This window comes from Mustela erminea, chromosome 18, assembly GCF_009829155.1.
Source record: "Mustela erminea isolate mMusErm1 chromosome 18, mMusErm1.Pri, whole genome shotgun sequence".
In the NCBI taxonomy this organism is placed as follows: Eukaryota; Metazoa; Chordata; class Mammalia; order Carnivora; family Mustelidae; genus Mustela; species Mustela erminea.
The window spans coordinates 1,265,431-1,283,947 of NC_045631.1; the positions used below are offsets into that span (position 1 = coordinate 1,265,431).

General features: G+C 59.8%; 1 protein-coding gene across 1 annotated transcript in view; it reads left to right on the forward strand.

Annotated features, from left to right (window-relative positions):
- NLRP1 (NLR family pyrin domain containing 1) overlaps nucleotides 1-16,701 on the forward strand; it is a 33,465-nt gene extending 16,764 nt beyond the window's left edge. The window contains 14 exon segments of the mRNA XM_032319861.1: nucleotides 1,337-1,507; nucleotides 3,984-4,154; nucleotides 4,520-4,690; nucleotides 5,925-6,014; nucleotide 7,412; nucleotides 7,666-7,807; nucleotides 8,393-8,558; nucleotides 9,798-10,021; nucleotides 13,221-13,483; nucleotides 13,916-14,041; nucleotides 15,075-15,213; nucleotides 16,125-16,336; nucleotides 16,338-16,427; nucleotides 16,429-16,701. Of these exon segments, the coding sequence (XP_032175752.1) occupies nucleotides 1,337-1,507; nucleotides 3,984-4,154; nucleotides 4,520-4,690; nucleotides 5,925-6,014; nucleotide 7,412; nucleotides 7,666-7,807; nucleotides 8,393-8,558; nucleotides 9,798-10,021; nucleotides 13,221-13,483; nucleotides 13,916-14,041; nucleotides 15,075-15,213; nucleotides 16,125-16,336; nucleotides 16,338-16,427; nucleotides 16,429-16,524 (2,062 nt within the window). The 3' untranslated portion in view covers nucleotides 16,525-16,701.
- Nucleotides 16,702-18,517: the final 1,816 nt, after the last annotated feature.

An 18,517-nucleotide genomic window follows, 5' to 3' on the forward strand; every position in this document is an offset into this window, starting at 1 on the left:
GAAGGCAAGACAGAGGGAGCAGCAGGGGCTGCTCTGAACAAACAGGGCAGCTGGGGAGAAATGGAAGACTGGCAGGAGATTGGGGGAAGGGAGCAGAGGACCGACCCAGCGACCCAACGTGGTCGGAACGGGCAGCTTCCAGGCATTCGTCTGGTAATGAAGCAGTACACACTTTGAATGATAAATTTCTATTCCTTACGAGAGCCCTTCTGATGACAGACGCTAAATGTTGGCTGAAAGAGAAAGTTCCGAATTTATGGTTCAAATTCCACAAAACGAAATAAGCATAAAAGGAATTTAAATAATTAAGATTTCAGATGATGGTTTGGGGGGCGGTATGTCTGTAGCGTCGAGCCTCCTGGCCTATTAAAGCTATGAAGCTAAGGTTTTGATTATCTCTCACAAAACCCTCTGCAGGAGGGTCTCCCGCCGCCTTCCTTTTGCAGCCGAGGACGCTGAGTGAGGCTGGGGTCCTGGCTTTGGGGCCCCGGCTCCTCGCCTCTGTGTGGCTCTGCAGACCCAGAGGGAAGACTAACCGAGTAGGGGGCACATTGAGACACATTAGTCAAGGGACTTCCGGGTGTGAAGGCAGAGATGCCTGTCTGGAACCCGCCGGCACAGAGTTTGAGCTGCTGAAGCCTCGGACGTAGATGAGATCGCTGAAGCATGTGTGAGGACAGAAACATTAAGTGAGGGAAATTATGTGGGGCAGAGCCAGCTCTAACACCCTCTGATGAAGGCCATCATCCATCCTGAGACGCTCTCCTTTGGTGCTTGCTCCTGGGGACCCTTTCCATCGTGGAAGGGGAGGGGGTCCCAACCCGGACAGTACACACAGTCACCTATACCATTCCCATCCCGTGTCATCCTCAAACCACCTCTCCCGGCCCCTGCTCTCTCCGCCTCTCCCTCCTTTCCCTTCTGGGCCCCGGGATTCCAGAATGTCTGTGCCAAAGGAACACAGGTGTGTCTGCATTGAAGGGAGGAAAGCCCCGCCAGCTTTTCCTCTGCATCAGGACCTCTGCTGGGCACTGCAGATAAAAAAAGATGAGAAACCCCCACCCTGGAGGAACTCCAGACTAGGACAGACACAGACTCACAAAATGAACACGTCAGGATGGTGTGGCAAGGATTGCAGAGTGAGGAAGCACACAGGAGGGGCATGCCGCCCAGGGGCGCAGGGGACAGAGGAGCCATCAGGGAGGCTGCTCAGTCAGTCCTGGGCTTGGCACTCTGAGGGGCAGAGCCGCACAGGGCTTTGCAGGGCTGTGCACCCCAGACCCTACCCACACAGCTCATGCTGCTTCTGTCCCTCTCCCCCTCTCCCCTCCCTCAGGCTCAGAGGGTTCCCAGTCACAGACGCCTGGTGGGAGGTTCTCTTTTTCACTCTCCGGACCACTGGAAAACTGAAGGAGCTGGACCTGAGTGGAAACTGCCTGAGCAACACCGTGGTACAGAGTCTCTGCAAGGCCCTGAGGTTCCCAAGCTGCTGTCTGGAAACCCTGCGGTGAGTCTGAGGTGGGTCCTGCTCAGAAACAGGGATGGGCAGGAGATCTGAGATGGAAGCTGAGGGCTCTTCTGTTCAACATCCTGCCAGAGGGTCTCTCCAGGACAGTTAGACAAGAAAATGAACAAATGCTTCCAGGGTAGGAAGGACGAGGTGAAATGATCGCTCTTTGGAGACAGCATAATTTTACATATGGAAAATCATGAAATAGCCATCAGAACTAATGAACGCATTCACCGAGATTTTAGGATATAAGGTCAACATGTAAAAATCGGTCCTACTTCTGCACACTAGCAATGAGCAACCCAAAAACAAAATTAAGGAAACAAGTCCACTTACAATAGCATCAAAAAGAATGAAATACTTAGGAGCAAATTTAGCAAAAGAAAAGCAAGGCTTATATACCGAAAACTACAAAACATGATTAAAAGAAATTAAATGATGACTTAAGTAATGGAAAGGCATCCCATGTTCATGGATCAGAAAATTAATATCGTTATGATGGTGACACTCCCCAAACTACTGCACAGATTCAGTTCAGTCCCTATCAAAATCAAAGCTGCGTTTCTTGCAGACATGGTCAAGCTGATCCTAAAATTCATTTGCAAGGACAAGACTGCATGTCAGGTGTTGGGGAATCCCCCCAGTGTTTACTGCTCAGGAAGAGAAAAGCCAAAAAAGCAGACTGAGAAAGAGCTGCCAGGGAGGTGGGAAGAGCGCCAGGAGAGTTTGCTCCATGGAGCCCAAGGGAACGGAGGGTTCCAAGGACGGTGTGGCCAGCAGGGGCCACTGCTACTGGGAAGCCATGTAAAGCAAGGGCTAAAAGCTGTCCACCATTGGATTAGCGTGAGGGCAGTCCGGTGGTCTTAGCAGGAACAGCCTCTGTCATGTCAGGGCCAACATCCAGACTGGAATTGAGGAAGCAGAGGGAGACAGGTAGAAAATGAGGCCACAATACTAAGACTTGGGTGGGAAAGAAGAGAAACAAGTTAAAGCAGAGGGAAACCGGAACCAGCTAAATGGGAGTGTGTGTGTGTGTGTGTGTGTGTGTGTGTGTGTTTGACCAGTTGCTTGCATTTAAGAAGAAGACCTAAATTTGAAATTTGATGGTGAAAGAAATAAGAAGGAGAAAGCAGCTGAGACGGGAAGAACAACTGACCTTGGAGAGGAGGGACAGCCTCCTCCACTGTATCAGGAAGGCAGGCAGGGACGGGACCCAGGGAGGCAGGCACGGAGGCACACAGTAGGACTCTGGGGTGCTGCGGGGTTTCCATCTCATGCCTCCGTTCTCTTCTGTGAGGTAGGAGTCGAGTTGTCTGCTGAGAGTGTGAGGGTTGGCTGTGGAGGTTGGGGGAAGACATCATTCTGAAATGGTCTTTGTACAGTGGGGGTTTCCACCTGCCAGGCATCACCAAGGCTCCTAGTTGTGGTTCCCAATGGCTGCACTTGCCCTGTGACTCAGGCGGGGGTAGGGGTTTTGTTCGGGAGCAGGAAGATGGCAGAGTTTGGGGTTAGCCAGAAGGATGTGACAGAAGGTCACCTTTAGGACATTGGCAATGACGGATCGTGGAATCTAAGCTAGATTCCAAGGGAAGTGAAGAAAAGCCAGAGGCTGGGGGGCTGGAGAGAAAGGGGAGCCAACAGAGTAAGAAGGCAAATGTAGCCTTGCGTTGTGACTTCCTGGGTCCCTTCCCAAAACCGTTGCAAGGAGAGTTGCCTGGATCTGGAGGAAAGGCTTCTGCAAGGGACTCAGAAACCCAACCTCACGCCCTGGGGGGAAGACATCCAACTTCCACGGACCCCTCACATGGGTGTAGAACTTCATAATCTCCGTGTCCTCTGGGGTCTTCAGGAAAGAATCAATAGCATAGCAGCGACAACCATTTCTGGTTCCCAGAAGATAAGAATTGAGGCCCAGAGAGGTCAACAGTCTTGCCCCAGTTTCCACAGCCGGAAACAGGAGAGCTGAGACGGGAACCAGGTGAGGACACAGCCGGCACCAGCAGGACCCCTCTGTCAGGAAAGCCCAAATCTGGCTCATGCCGGCTCCCTGGGGTCATGTCACAGAAAGAAGGCGTGCTCCCCCAAGAGCACCAAGGCTAGGTCAGGCCGACGTGACTCGTTCCCCTCACTGGAAACACTGGGAGAGCTCAGGACTTTATTGCCTCTGGAGCCAAGACCATCTAGGACACTCCAGCAAAGTCCCGGGGGACAGCTGGAGACTGGCACGGCCCCGGAAGAGGTTGCATGGGCCAGGGTCAAGGGTCCCAGCGCGTTCTGCGTTGTGGGGCATATTGAATGGAGCCCATCACTTGGGGAAGAAGGAGCTGGTGATCTGAAAGACGGGGTGCTGGGAAGAGCAGAGGCCAGAGGGCAGGAGGAAAGAGCCTCGGGTTGTCTCAGAGATGGAAGGGAGGGAGCGGGGCTGCACGGGAGCCAAGCACCGGGAGGCGAAGGTGTCACGTGTCTCCCACAGGTTGACCCACTGCAGCCTCACAGCTGAGGGCTGCATAGGCCTTGCCTGGGTGCTGGACACCCCTGAGACCCTGACCGAGCTGGAGCTGAGCTTCAATCCGCTCCTGGACCTAGGAGTCGAGAGCCTCTGCAACGGGCTGAAAGAGCCGGGCTGCCAGCTACACAGGCTGCGGTGACTGTCCTCACTGGCCGTCTGTGCGGGTGGATTGGGGAGGGGGCGGGAGCTACCCCAGATCCGTGGGGCAGACAGGCACTGGGGAGCACAGAGCAGAACGGAAGGCCCTCGCTCCCCCGGGGCTGCCGTGTCAGCTGGCTCTGGGTGCCCATCGACACGATTGGTGCCCCCGTGCAAGGGGCCCTGGGGCAGATCCGTCAGTGGGGTGAGTGTGGTGGGCGGCTCGGGGGAGTCTCACGGGAGAAGGGGAGGCCCCGGACCCTCCTAAGGGCCACGGGCACCAGAAAGGGAAACCAGCCCACGGTCTCCCCAGGACAGGGGCCCGGGATGCTGACAGCGACAGGGGCACGTCTCCTCCACAGGCTGGTCGGCTGCGGCCTCACGTCTAGGTGCTGCGGGACCCTGGCCTCCGCGCTCAGTGCCAGCCCCAGGCTGACGGAGCTGGACCTGCAGCAGAATGAGCTGGAGGACGCCGGTGTGCGGCTGCTCTGCGAAGGCCTCAGGCGTCCGACCTGCCAGCTCAGGCTCCTGTGGTAAGGCCTGCGGGAGCCTCGCGGCAGGGGCTGGGGAGAAGGAGGCATGCAGGGTGGCGAGATGGTAGAGGCAGCAGTGGACGGGAGAAGGAGAAGGACCCGTAAATGTAGGTCAGCAGGGGCTCCTCGCCCGCTCCGACACTGACTTGGGCCGTGGGGCATGGGGAGGTCTTCCTTGGAGACTCTGCGGTCCACATCTGTGTAACGGTTCTGCCTTGTGAGCTGCAGGGAGTCCAAGGAGAGTCAGAGGGCGGATGGTCGGGGCAGAGAATTGGACGGGGCGGCGTGATCATCAGGAACGAGGTGGGCGACTGTGAGGAGACCCGCAGGGCTCCCGTGGGCCCAGCCCCAGGCAGGCTCTGAGGCCACAGGAGGGAGCAAGCGGACGGGGGCCCTGCCCTCCTGATGCCACACTCCAGCGGGAACAAAGGGACGCGAGTCATGTGCTAAGGCACAAATGGGTACGTTCGAGCTCCACGGGGGCTGTGAAGGGAGAGTGAAGGTCTTCTGAGTCTGTAGGGTCGGGGAGGATGCAGTGGACTGGGGGGCCCAGAGGCCGAGACCTCAGGAGAAGCAGGAGCCGGCCAGGCCCCGGCAGGGGGGATGGCGGCCCCCGCAGGGGGGATGGCGGCCCCGGCAGGGGGGATGGCCCCCCCAGCAGGACCAGCACAGAGCAGAGCTGGTGACCCTCCCTCGCGCCCTGAGTCCTGTCCCCAATGGGCTCTCTCTACCTCCTTCCTCCAGAGCCTGAAAACAAGCCTATTGATCTTTCTGGCGACACCCCTCCCTGCGGCCCCTGGCTTGGCCCTGGGGCACTCAGCACGGTGTGGGGGGGGCGCCTCACTCAGAGACCCTCGTGCCCTGGCCCCTGGCAGCTCCCTTCGGCCCTCGGAGGGGGTCTACAGAGCCTGGGCTCTCAGACGGAGGGAGTGGGGGACTGGACATTGGGGAGCCAGACACCGGGGGCTGCACGGGGTACACAGGAACCTCCCAAAGCTGACACAGACACCTGACGACCCTGGGGCTGGCGCCTACCCCCCAGGGGAGAACGGCTCCGACAGAAGGGACAAGTGGGGCACACGCCTCCCCAGACAGGGCGCGGAGTGTCTCGCCTGCCGCCTTGTCTGTGGCTCACACACGCAGAGACAACCCACCCATGTCAGAGGCCAGCACCCCGAGACCCCAACGGGGTGACCAACAGCCCGGGAGAACCAGGCTTCCTGTGTGCCCGCAGGCTGGACCAGACCCGGCTGAGTGAGGAGGTGACCCGGATGCTCCGAGCCCTGGAGGACGAGAAACCGCCGCTGCTCATCCCCAGCAGATGGTACGGGCATTGGGGGCAGGGGAGACCCAGAGCCCCACGGGGCTGGCCCAGGCCCTAGCTGAGTCCTTGGGGCCCTGAGAGATGGGGCGGAGGCAGACAGAGCCGGGAAGAAGACCGTTTGTTTATGCAAATAGAACCAGTGGCTTTGGGGGAGGACCAGGGAGGAGACCAGGACAGAGGCTCCAGGAACTTGGGTGGGGCCGGGAACAAGGAACAGTGACCTCCAGGGGGAGGCAAAGACAAAGAGCGAGAAGCTTGGGACCAGACCAATGCAGGCTGGGGGTTGGGGGGCGAGCCCAGGGCAGAGTCTTCCCCGTGGGGAATGCGCTGCAGCCCCCCTGCTCCCCCTGTTTGGGGCACTTCGGCCCTGACTGTGGCTGGTGCCCGCGCTGGCGGCTGCTGTGCTCACCCACAGTCCGGAGGGAAAGGACGCAAGGCTGAGCGTCGGCTCCCGGCAGACCCGCCACGGCTTCCGCATGCCACAGGGAACGGGGACTTCGTGCCGGTTACCCCCAGCCCAAGTCGGCACCCCTAGGAGGACTGGAAGCGCATTTCAGGGCTGGTTTGACCCTATCCTGAGGAGCGGGGCTGAGCCTTGAATGACGGGAGCTGTTTGCTGGGCCCAGAAGGGAGCGGATTCTGGGCAGAGGAAAGGCTCGGAGCTCAGCTCCTTCGAGGAACAGAGCACAGCCGAGTGCGGGGAGCTGTGCCCCGTTCTGAGTGACGTCTGGTCTGGTCCGACCAGCAGCACCAGCAGCGCCTGGGGATGTGTTAGAAATGTAAATTCTGTTTTTGGGGAATGACAAGTGACCTGTCAGCCCTCGGAGGGGCCGTGGGGGGTCAGGAGGACCCCTGGTTCCAGCTCTGCCATGCAGCGCTGAGCAGATGGGGTCTGTTATGCCCCAATAATGGGTCCGTGATTAAAGGAGCGAGACTGATACAAAGCGAAGGTCAAGCAAAGCTTTATTTCGCGCCAAGCATCAAGAATCTAACCGAACGTTCGGGGCCGCACCTCTTCCAAGAGAGGGCGACCCTTCTCGGTTTCACAGGCTAGCTTTTAAGGGCAAAGGCCATGCGGTCGGGCCTGGCCACACACAGGTGACCAATGAGATTGTAACACACACAGGAAACTCCACAGTGATGCTAGGTGACCAATCGAGTTACAATTTACCCTAGTAGACATTTGAACCAGCCTATTACACCTTGACTGGGATTGGCGCCAAAAGGGCTCCCAGAGGACAGGGCCCATACTCCTTGGTAACCAGGGAGACAATATGCATCCCCCCACTGATCGGATGTCTCCACCTGGCCTGACCCACCTTTGTATCTGGGCTTTGTTACCTGTAAATCCCCTGGGGGAAGGGGAGCAGGGACAGTTTCTAAATAAGTCCTCACAGGGTCATTCCCAAGGAAGGGGCTACTGGAGAAGCCTGGACTCTGGCCACACGTTCAAGCTGGGACAAGCGGAATGTAAGCGAGGACGTCATGGCGACGGCCCAGCTTCCTCTGAGATCCCAGGAGAATGAAGGCCTCTGTGTCTAGGAAGCCGAGTGAGACGATGCCTAACGAGGGCCCACGTGAGACGATGCCTAACGAGGGCCCACGCGAGACGATGCCTAACGAGGACCCACGCGAGACGATGCCTAACGAGGGCCCACGCGAGACGATGCCTAATGAGGGCCCACGCGAGACGATGCCTAATGAGGGCCCACGCGAGACAATGCCTAACGAGGGCCCACGCGAGGGAGAGACGAGCGGCACATCCTCACTTGAGCAGGACAGACAAGAGTCAGGTAGTAGAGGGGTCCAGGCTGGCAGCATCATGGAGGGGTGGCTCCAACCCCTGCCGCTGGCATGGGACAGGGCGGGCTTCCCCCAGGAGAACCTACCCCATGGAAAGCCGTCCAGTCCTAGAGTCTGGCAGGACTCTGGCCTCCCTCTGTCCCAGCCTGGGGGGCTGGGGCCTGAAAGTCACCTCTCCGTCCCCGCCATCCATCTTTTGATCCACGTTCAGCTCACAGTTGCCCCCTGTAGCATGCGGGGAAGCGGAACACTGCTGGATGGGTGTGTGGGGCTGGGCTGGGCTGGGGCTGGGCTGGGGCTGGGGCAGGGCCTGGGGGCTGGGCTGGGGCAGGGGCTGGGCTAGGGCAGGAGCTGGGCTGGGGCTGTGCTGGGCTGAGGCAGCAGGGCTGGCCCTCTCTTCAGGCAGTAAGCAAGCAGGGAGGCAGCCACAAGAGCAGGGACAGAGGCTTCAGACCCTCCCCGCTGTGGGCCAGGCAGCCCAGCCTTGGGAGGGGCCCCGCCATGGTCTCTCCGTGAGGGGCCAGGGCGGCCAGACAGGAGAACCTAGAGCTAGCCACTCTCCTGCCTGTTTCCAGAGGGACTCTCCCCTCCAGTCGCCCAGGAGGGACTCGTCGGTCTGCTTTCTCCTGCCCCTCCAGAGGACCTGCAGCACACGGGGTCTCTGGGGACTGAGGATGATTTCTGGGGCCCCCTGGGGCCTGTGGCCATCGAGATGGTTGACAAAGACAGAAGCCTGCACCGGTGAGTGTGGGGGAGGCCTGCTGTCCAGGGCTGGCTTCCCAGGTCACCGTCCTCACACCTTTCCCCCCACCACACCCATGGCACAGGGGTCCCCTCCCCTTCCAAGCCTGCAGGCATGGACAAGGCTGAGATCCTCAGTCCGTGCTTTTATCATGGAAAAGGAGGTTCCACTGTGAAAATTCTCAACCGTGAGCAGAAATGGGGTCCAAGGTACTTGCATTACCCGTCACCCAGGTCGGACAGCCGTCTCGCCAAATTTATTCCGTTTTCCCATCTTCTGTTGTTAGAGCCTTTCGAGGATTTTATTTACTTATTTGTTTCTTTGAGAGCAAGCGCAAGTGGAGGGTGGGTGGGAGCCAAGGGAGAAGCAGGCCCCCCGCTGAGCAGGGAGCCCAGGACCCTGAGGCCGCGACCCGAGCCAAACGAGGGCGCTTTGCCAGCGGAGCCCCCAGGCGCCCCTGGTGGAGTGTTTCATAAATCCACGCTATCAGGCGACTCTACCACTAAATATTTCGTGATGCATTTCAAAGAAAAGGTGGAGAAAGACCTTTTCTTCTGTTACCATGACAACCATCAGCAGGTGTCGTGTTTACAGCGAGTCCTTCCGGTCTGCGCGAACCCAGGCGGTGTTCAGGGGGCCTGCATGTCCCGGCGGACTAATGCCCACAACGGGCAGCCGTGGCATCTGCCGTCACGATTGTGAGCTCCTCTACGACTCAGGGGAGAGACGGCTCCGCAGCCCTCGCCCCTGCGGACCCCGCCCGCCCATGGCCCCACTGCTCGCTGCATGGGGAGCTTTGGGAACGTGGCCAGAGGCCCCTGCAGAGTTGTTTTCATTCCCCAGCGTGGGTGTTCGTGTCACGGTGTAGACCAGACCGGCACGAATCATTGGCAGAGAGGCCTTTACAAAGGAGAACACTCTCCTGTTTCATCGCCATCATCAGGACGGAAACGTCACTGCCGCCAGGCGTGTGCTCATCTCTCCGCGTGCCCCGGGTCCCTGAGCACTCACGCCTCTGGGATGGGCGCGTCTGTCATCCCCGTCCACAGAGGACACGGTTCATGGAGCTCAGAGACGGGCCCAGGGTCATCAGAGGGCAAAGGCACTGGGACTCGGCCCAGGCCTTGGGACTGCGACGTCTGGGTCCATGCCACTCCCCTGGATCCCCAGTGCCCTGCACAGGGTCTGGTGAAATGGAATAGGGTCATTCTGTGTCCCCCTCTCCCTGTTCCCCCCAGAGTTCACTTGCCCATGGCTGGCTCCTACCGCTGGCCCAGCACAGGTCTCCGTTTCGTGGTGAGAGAGCCCGCGACCATCGACATTGAATTCTGTGCCTCAGACAAGTTCCTGCACCAGATGGCCTGGGAACAGAGCTGGATGGTGGTCGGGCCTCTGTTTGACATCAAGGTCAAGCCAGGGGTCGTGGCGACTGTGTACCTCCCCCACTTCGTGGACCTCCGAGGTGAGTGGGGCGGGGCATGGGGGGGCCTGGGGGGGCGCGACGTCCTGGGGGAGGAGCACGTGGCTTCCTCAGAGGGACGGAGGGGGCTCGCCGTGATCTGGGCGGCTCTGTTTTTGAAGCATTTGGTCTCCCCGTCTCATAATTCTTCTTGCCTGAACGATTCGAAAGTTTCCCTATGTAGGAAGCATTCTCCTCGATAACTAATGAGAATGGCATCTACTCAGAGCTCCGTACCCAGGTCGGGTCCCTCACGGTCCCAGCAGGAAACGGGCCGCGTGTTCGGTGGCGGTTTTTGAAGAGACCAGGCTATGTACAAAGTGAGGGCAAAGGAGCGAATGGGGCTGTTGGGGTTCCCAGGGACAAGCACCCGAGGGAGCGCATGACTAACACCTCAGGCAGGGGAGACCCCGTGTCGCCAGACACCCTCTGGGAGCCGAAGCCCCGAACAGGGGCTTCCCGGGAGGCTACGGAGTCCTGAAGGGTAACAACGTAACTTCCCCGACCTCTCTCCCCCCCGAGGGCCTGCCCCCCCCAATAAAGTCCCAACGACCACGAGCGCCCCGCTAGGAACGTCCCAGGCAGTGAACGAGGCGCCGCGGGCGAGAGCCAGTGGAAATGGCAGGTCCCCGAATCAGCCCCACAAACACGTCCAACACGGAAATTCCCAGACACTGCACATAAAATCACAACATTACACATGCCTTGAAGAAGGAGTCCTTAAAATACATGTGAGACGCACGGCCTCCTTACCAAGTTCTGAAACAGACTAACTTCCAGAAAATACTTAAAAATGTGAGAAGAGTGAGGATTCATTGGTGTGGAAGAGACCGTCAGAAGGTCTAACACCCGTCTAGTGAGAACCCAGGAGGACAAGAGGGACAGGACGGAGAAGGAGCAGTGCTCGAAGAAGAGAAACGTCCGAGAAATGTCAACCGTTGCTGAAAGATGTGACTTCGTTCTCAGGATGAAAAGAATCCAAAGAATTGAAAGCAGAAGAGAGAGAGAGAGAGAGAGAAATCTGGACCCATCGTAGTGAGACTGGAAAAGGGAAGCCTAAGGGAAAGTCACGGTGGCTGCCGGAAGGACAGACACACGCCCAGCAGGGTGGGGCCCCGAGGCTGACCACTGCTTTCTGAACATGGCTCTGGACGTGTCTCCAAGGTTCCCTCATGACAAACGTGCATCGGAAAATTGCAAACCCAGAGAAGTCATTTCCCAAGAGAAGAGCACAATGGTGGAAATGCTTAACGCAAACGAAAACTGAGAGAGGTTTCCGCAAACAAATCCCAGTGGGAGGAAATCCTAAAGGACGACGCACCTTGGGTGCAGTGGAAAGGAGTGGGGTGCAGCAGGGACCCACCACAGACGTGGGAAGACACGTGTGGGTAAATCCAACAAAACGTGGCCGGTTCTGGGGACCCAGGAGGTCATTTGTCAAGACCACACAGGCTCAGTGTGAACCACTGACGCTGTGGGAAGACAGCATGGGGGCCAGGAGCAAGTGGTTGGGGGGGGGTCCCAGGGGCGTCTGGATGGACAGACAGGGTCACTGGGGAAGATTCCAGAGTAAAGCAGGGGCAGGGCAGGTGCAAGAAGGCCCTGGGGTGCCGAGACCCGTCCACATGGGGAAACTGGGAGGGGGGTGTAGGCACCCACGACAACCCTCCTGCCCCTTCCACAGAGGGGGACCCTGGCCTGGGGGCTTCCAGGTGCCCTGTCAGGGACAGAGTGGACAGCAGGCTCTGCCCAGCAATGAGAGACCGTGGCCTCCGCTCTCGTGGGCCCTGTGCTGCTGCTGGTGCACAGGGAGGCCACGTAACTGGTCAGCCCTTCAGAGCCAGGGGTGCTTCACCGGGACTCAGACCCCGGCAGCCCCCATCCCTGACCGCCCTGCGGGACAGCGCTCCACACCCCGCCTTCCCATGTTCCTCCTCGACCAGGACAGTTTTGCTTTACTCCTCCTCCTCGGCCGTGCACCTGAGCCTGGAAGGTGCCAATGACATGCTCCACGGGGAGGGCAGAGCCGCGGGACCAGCCACAGAACAACTACGGGGTCCTGGACTGCGGGGGCAGCAGTGGCCAAGGCTGGACAAGGAGGCCAATGGCGCTCGGGATGCTCTCTGTTTTGTCCTATTTGCCATCTGTGCCCCCTCGTGCTGGGCCGCAATCTCCAGGACTGCAGTGCCAAGGTCATTCCTGTCACAGGGCAGAGGTTACCGGACATCTTCAGAGAGGAGTCCCTGAGCCCCGTATATCTGAAGCCCCTGCTCTCGACAGCGACTCTGAACATCTCCCAGGAGGCCCGCCAGAAGCAGTTCCTCACTCCCGGGTCTCCTCACATCGCTCCTATTCTCTCTGCAACCCACTGGCACAAAGACACCTCCCGTCGGTGGGAAAGGATGGTTCTGGGGTCGCTGATAGGTTTAACGACAGACTGGGCAGTGAGTCTTTAAAAAAGAAGAAGGAAAAGACAATGAGCAGAGGGTGCTGAGAAGCCAAGACACCCGAGTGGCAGCAAGAAAGATAGGGAGGGACCTCGGCCCACAGCACGAGACCCTCCTACCAGCGCCACGGCCACCGGGCTCTCCACCGCAGCCGGCTGCCAGAAGTGTCCCGGCCTCGTCCCCTGCGCTCCACTGCCTCCAGATCCAGGCCCCTCAGGAGCACCCCGGGGGGCCAGTCTGGGGCCAATGAGGGTGTCTCAGCTGCAGGGAGCAGTGGCTTCCGGCAAGGGAGGCCCTGTTCCATCCCGCCGAAACCCTCAGGACGGGGGAAGAGGAGGTTCTTCCCAAAACAGAAGACACATGCACATGCCACACTAGTGGCTCTGTTTCCCTGCCGTCCCTTCCTGTTGCTGGTGCCCCTTTTGGCCTCCCCTGCCGGCCTTCACCGTCAAGGTCCACGCCAGCATGGCTACTGGAGGCCAGCAACCCCCGCCCCCACACTTCCTCCAGCACCGGCGCCGGGACCAGGGGCTGGGGCTGGTGTGGGCCTGGCTCAGAGAGTTCCTGCCGTGCTCCTGCCCTGGAGACAGGATGGCCCACAGTGTCTAAAGGCCCCAGGTCAAGGTGGACCGCCCCCCACCCCGCCCCCAGCCCCAGACAGGCCACTCAGCCCTCATCCCCAAAACCTGCTGCCCCAGCCCAGCCCGACCCCACAAGGGCACTAAACCTTGTGTCTTGATGCTGTGCTTTGGCAGGGGGCTGTGTGGACACCTCCCTGTTCCAGGTGGCCCACTTTAAAGAGCCAGGGATGCTGCTGGAGAAGCCCACCAGGGTGGAGCTGTACCACGTAGTCCTGGAGGACCCCAGCTTCTCGCCCCTAGGAGTGTTCCTGCGGACCATCCACGCTGCCCTGCGTTTCCTCCCCATCACCTCCATGGTGCTGCTCTACCACCACACGCGCCCGGACGAGACCGTCTTCCACCTCTACCTGATCCCCAGCGACTGCTGTGTTCGGAAGGTGGCCCTGGGAGCCAGGAAGGCCGGGCCAGCACGGGCTGTGGGCAGACATGGGGTGCAGCCAGAGAGCCCCCCACTCACGGCTAAGCAGGAACAGGGTGGGCCCTGGGCTACCTTCCATGAGTCAGCTTAGGGACCCTCTTGCCAGGCATCGCTGCCCAAACCACCTCCATCCCCTCCCCCCACTTCCTCTCCAGCGGTGCCCCAAGTCCCACCTGGCCTCGCAGAGGCCCCGTGCAGGGCTCCCGGGCAGCAGGCTGCGAGGGCAGAGCAGCCCCCCCCACCCCCCCACCCTCCCCACCCCCGCCCACACAGACTCGTAGCGGCACTGCCTCTGTAGGCTCAGACACATTCCGCCGGATGGAATTCCGTGGACCATCCGCTGAGCCCGGTGGCAGCCGCTCCCCTGACCTCCGCTCTGTGCGCCCCGCAGGCCATCAATGACGAAGAGAAGGCGTTCCAGTTCGTGCAGATCCGCAAGCCACCCCCACTGGCCTCCCTCTACCTGGGCTCCCGCTACACTGTGTCCAGCTCGGAGACGCTAGAAGCAATCCCCAAGGTGAGCGGGCCAGCGGTCATGGGGGGAACCCCCGGGGCGGGCAGCTCGGGCAGGCCGATGAGGAGCAGGGCTTCCAAGAGCCCCACGAAGGAGGCCGGTTGGAGGAAGGGGCCTGAATCAGGATGGGCAAGGCTTACCAAGAGTTTGCGCCCTGGGGAGTGTCTGGGGAGTATCCGGGGAGCGGGGAAAACAGTGGACACATGCTCCAGAGGCGAGGGCCAAGCCGAGAGCCTCGGCAAACCCCGCATCTCCAGGCGGGCCACGCGAGGCAGGGAGGAAGCTGTAAGTGGGAAAGCAAGTGGTGCGTTCTGCGAGGATCATGTTTGGCGTTTCGTGGTCTCACAGTGACCTATCCGAAGGGGCCATTCCATGAGATCGTGCTTGTCCCCCCCCCCCCCAGGACTGGGTGGCGGGGACGCAGCCTCAGGTCAGTGCGTGAGAACCCCGAGCCCCACTGCAGGGGGGCTGGCCGCCTCTAGCTCCCCTCGGCCGGCGTCTGGCAAGGAGACCAACAATGTCGGGTCCCCGGACGTGCGTCCGCGGAGTCCAGTCTTCACCAACGCCCAGATTCTGCGGCTCGTGACTCGCGTTGGCCGCGGAGCCAACAGGACTCAGCACGTGGTGGGGAGAGGAGGGATTAGGGAAGACGTCCGGATCCGCCCTGTACTAGGTGTGCGTTGGCCAGCGGAGCCAGCGGAGGGGTCTGATAGTGGATCACGTTTAGGACCCGTTGAGAAGACAGGCCAGCAGTGGGCGAGGCGCGGGTTCGGGGTCACGATCGGGGCGGCGGAGGGAGAGGCCCGGTTTAGGCTGTGCCACCGCGTATGCACAGGCGCGTCCTGACTCGTCCACGCGGTGTCCGTGGCGCTCCCCGCCCCGCCCCCACCCCCCCATCCCCCCCCCCCCCCCGACCCCGACTCGGGATTTGCGGGGAAAGTAGGAAAAGAGCCTTTCTAAGGTGGCGGTGAACTATCAGCGCAGCGGAACCCGCCGCCCCAGGACGCGCTCACTGGCCTGCTGCCTCTCCCCGCAGGAGCTGGAGCTCTGCTACCGCAGCCCCGGACAACCCCAGCTCTACTCTGAGTTCTACGTTGGAGACTTGGGGTCGGGTCTCAGGCTGCAGCTGAAAGACGGAAGTGGCGCTGTGGTGTGGGAAGCCTTGGTGAAACCAGGTAAAGTCAAGGGCGGGGAGCTCAGGGGCGGGAAGCAGCCGGTGCCGGCGTGCGGCCTGCGTGTATGAGCAGAATTCAAACTCGGGTTACCCCTCCTGCCCGCCGCAGGCTCTCAACCACAGGCCACGGGGTGCCACGCTGCCCTCGAACTAGTGGATTTGGGTCACAGGGCCTTTGGCAAAGTTTCTCGTGAACAAGAACAGAAGAGTTACAGGGTGCAAAGGATCAGGCCAACCGGGGTGCATCCGACAGGCTAATCTGGGTCCTTCCATGAGCGCGGTCTCCCTACCACCCGCTCTTCAGTACGTTAATAGCTACAGATTCTCCCAGTGTCCTCTTCCCTCTCGGTCTTTCAATTCTTTGCCATCCTGGTCACCTCCCTATGTCGGTGCTTGCTCCTGCTGGTGATGAGTCTGGATGGGCCCCAGGACCTCCACGGGTGGGTGTCTGTGTGTCCTTCCTGCTGAAACTCACCAGTTACTTCCAAGTGCTAAGAGTTTCTCGGTCGTGCTTCTTAATTCCTGATTCTGACACTGAAATCCAGGACGGACAGATTCGGTCTGTGCACCCCAGGCCAAACAAGGACAAGGAGGTGGAGTCCCACTCAAGGCAGGGACATTTGAAATAGTCCATGTGATGTAGTGAGGGACCTGAGATCCATTCAGCCCGAGATTGGACTAAACTGTGTTTTCTGGGATTCTGGTGTGTGTGTGTCTCTCTCTATGAGCATGGCCTCAGTTTCCCCACATGCACAAGGAAGGGACTCAGTTGGGCGATCTGTAAGGACTCCTGCAGCCCTCGCTCCAGAGTATGACCAGAACTTGTCCCTAGCTGCTGGTCAGAATCCAAGAATATCAGAGTGTGGGCAGGGGTTTCAAGGACCCTCACAGACCGTCTCTGTCTCCCTGCAGGGGACCTCCAGCTCACGTCTTCTCTGGTCCCCCCAGCCCCCGCAGGTCAGTATCAGCTGCTGGAGACCCAGCGCCAGGGCAGTCTGGGGCGCACTGTCTGTCCCGGAGGGGAGGGGAAGGAGAGGAGGGGATTCCACTGCTGCATCCCCGACAGGGACCAGGCCTTAGAGGGTGGCGGGGGCCCTAGGACCCTCCTTGTCCTCCTACTCCTGCCCAGGAGGGGGCCCTGGAAGCTCCTCCACAGAAGGAGAAGGGGGTCTCTCCACGCTGGATGGCCTCAGAGGGGGCCCCATCATGGCCCCACCCCACCCCCAGCTCCAGCCGAATAATGCTGGACCTTCTGGTGGTCAAATGCCTTTGCGGGGGGAGAAGGAGGCAGGAGTGCAGAGGGAGTGAGTGAAGAGAACCCAAGAGGGTGACGTGGAGGGGTCAAAGGGTAGGAGCCTCCGTGGGAACTCTTCTGTGTCTGTGGCCAGCCTCGCCCGCGCCCCCCGGTGCCCTGGCCTCGCTGCACTTTCTGGACCGGCATCGGGAGCAGCTGGTGGCTCGAGTGACAACAGTGGACCCCGTACTTGACAAGCTGCTGGGGCAGGTGCTGAGTGAAGAGCAGTACGAGCGGGTGCGCGCTAAGGCCACGGCCGCCAACCAGATGCGGGAGCTGTTCAGGTTCAGCAGGTCCTGGGACCCGGCCTGCAAGGATCAAGTCTACCAAGCTCTGAAGGAGACCCACCCTTACCTCATCATGGAGCTCTGGGAGACGTGGGGTGGTGACAGAGAGCGGGGTACCTCCCCACCGACCCAGCCCCTGCCGTGACGCTGGCTCCGCGGACTGCTCGCTGGGCCTCAGCCTCTTCCTCTGGATGCAAGGGCCCATCCGATGGATTTCCCTCTTGCTCCAGGGTCATGGGGCTCCTGTGATGCCTCTGGACATCTGCTAGAAGCCTAACCCTGGAGCCTGGTGTGGTGGCTACCGCAGCCCAGGCCTAGAGCCCTTCCCAGATTCCAGGAGGAGCAGGGAGACAGAGGGCCAGCCCCTCCGGCTAGAGACAGATGGTGGGAGTGGACACCTTGGGGGGTTTTGATGACTTGGAAAGAAGGGCAATAAAAGAGATTTATTTTTCAGTTGTACTTGCTGAGCTGGGTTCTTCTGTTAGGCCAAAGTGCGCTTTGTCGTTTGTGGAATCCAGATGGGTCGCTAGAGCTGGGAGGGGTGAAGAAGGACGCCCCCACGGGGGAAACGAAGCGGATCCTAGCTTCGACATCCCCCATGCGCGGAGACTCCCTGACCTTTCCCCTGTCCTAGGCCCCCTGCCCCGTGCTCCCACAGCACTCAGGGCACTCGACACACGGCGTTGTCCCTCCGGCTTCATCGCTGCCCTCCCCCTCACATGGAAAGCTCTCAGAGGGCAGGAGCCATGACCGATCTGCTCGTCAGTTTATCCCCAGAGCCTAGCACGGAGCCTGGCACACAGTGGGCCTGAAGTCAGGCTGTATTAATAGGCAGATGTTAAAGGGATCCTCCCCTGATACATCCCTTAGCTCCCTTCCTGGTGACCGTACCGTTCACGGGAAACCAGGGCCGCCTTCATAACAATCCCCAAGTCGGTAGGCCACCCCACTGTCCCAGTGAGCCAGCAACCTTAGAACAGAACCTGTCCGTATTAAGACGTTTATGACAATTCTAGATGTAAGATGTTACGCCGTTCTCAACTCAGGAGAGATAGTTCTGCCCAAGATTTGGAAGCACAAGCTGATTGTACCCCTCCCCCCGCGGTCACCCTCCTCTCCCGGAGTCCCTTCTCCCTGGTATCCACTTGGGCCCACACCCCCTTGGTGTAGGAAAGATGTTAGGGTTCGAAGCCACGACAGCCAAGAAAGGATTTTTGAGACATGTTTGGTGCAAAAAGGTGGTTTTGTCAAAGCACAGGACAGGGCCCGTGGGCAGAAAGCTGCCCTGGGGACATGAGGTGTGGCCCACTGTATGCTTCCAAGTTGGGAGGTGATTACGGTAGAGTCAGCCTCCCAGGTATTTTGGAAACAGAGCTTCTAGGACCCTGAGGGGACCCGCTGTTGCTGGGAGAAGGTCATTTATTACCATCCAATCAAACCCGAGTCCTGAGACCCAGCGGACGTGTCTCGGTGGCCACAGCTTGGGGGATGACCACCAGAGTGCATCTCGGAAGTCTCCAAAAGAATTTTTGTATGTTGAAGTGGACTTACAGGATCCTGAGGGTCGGGCTAGGATGGCCTTAGCCAAGCATCAACATCAAAGCAGCTGAGTCCCTAGAGCAGGGTCCCTCTGCCTGATTCAAGGACCCACCAACAAGCCGGAGAGAAGTAGGGAAATTTAACGAATGTTCCTCTGCCTCTGTTTCCCACGTCAGTACTTATGC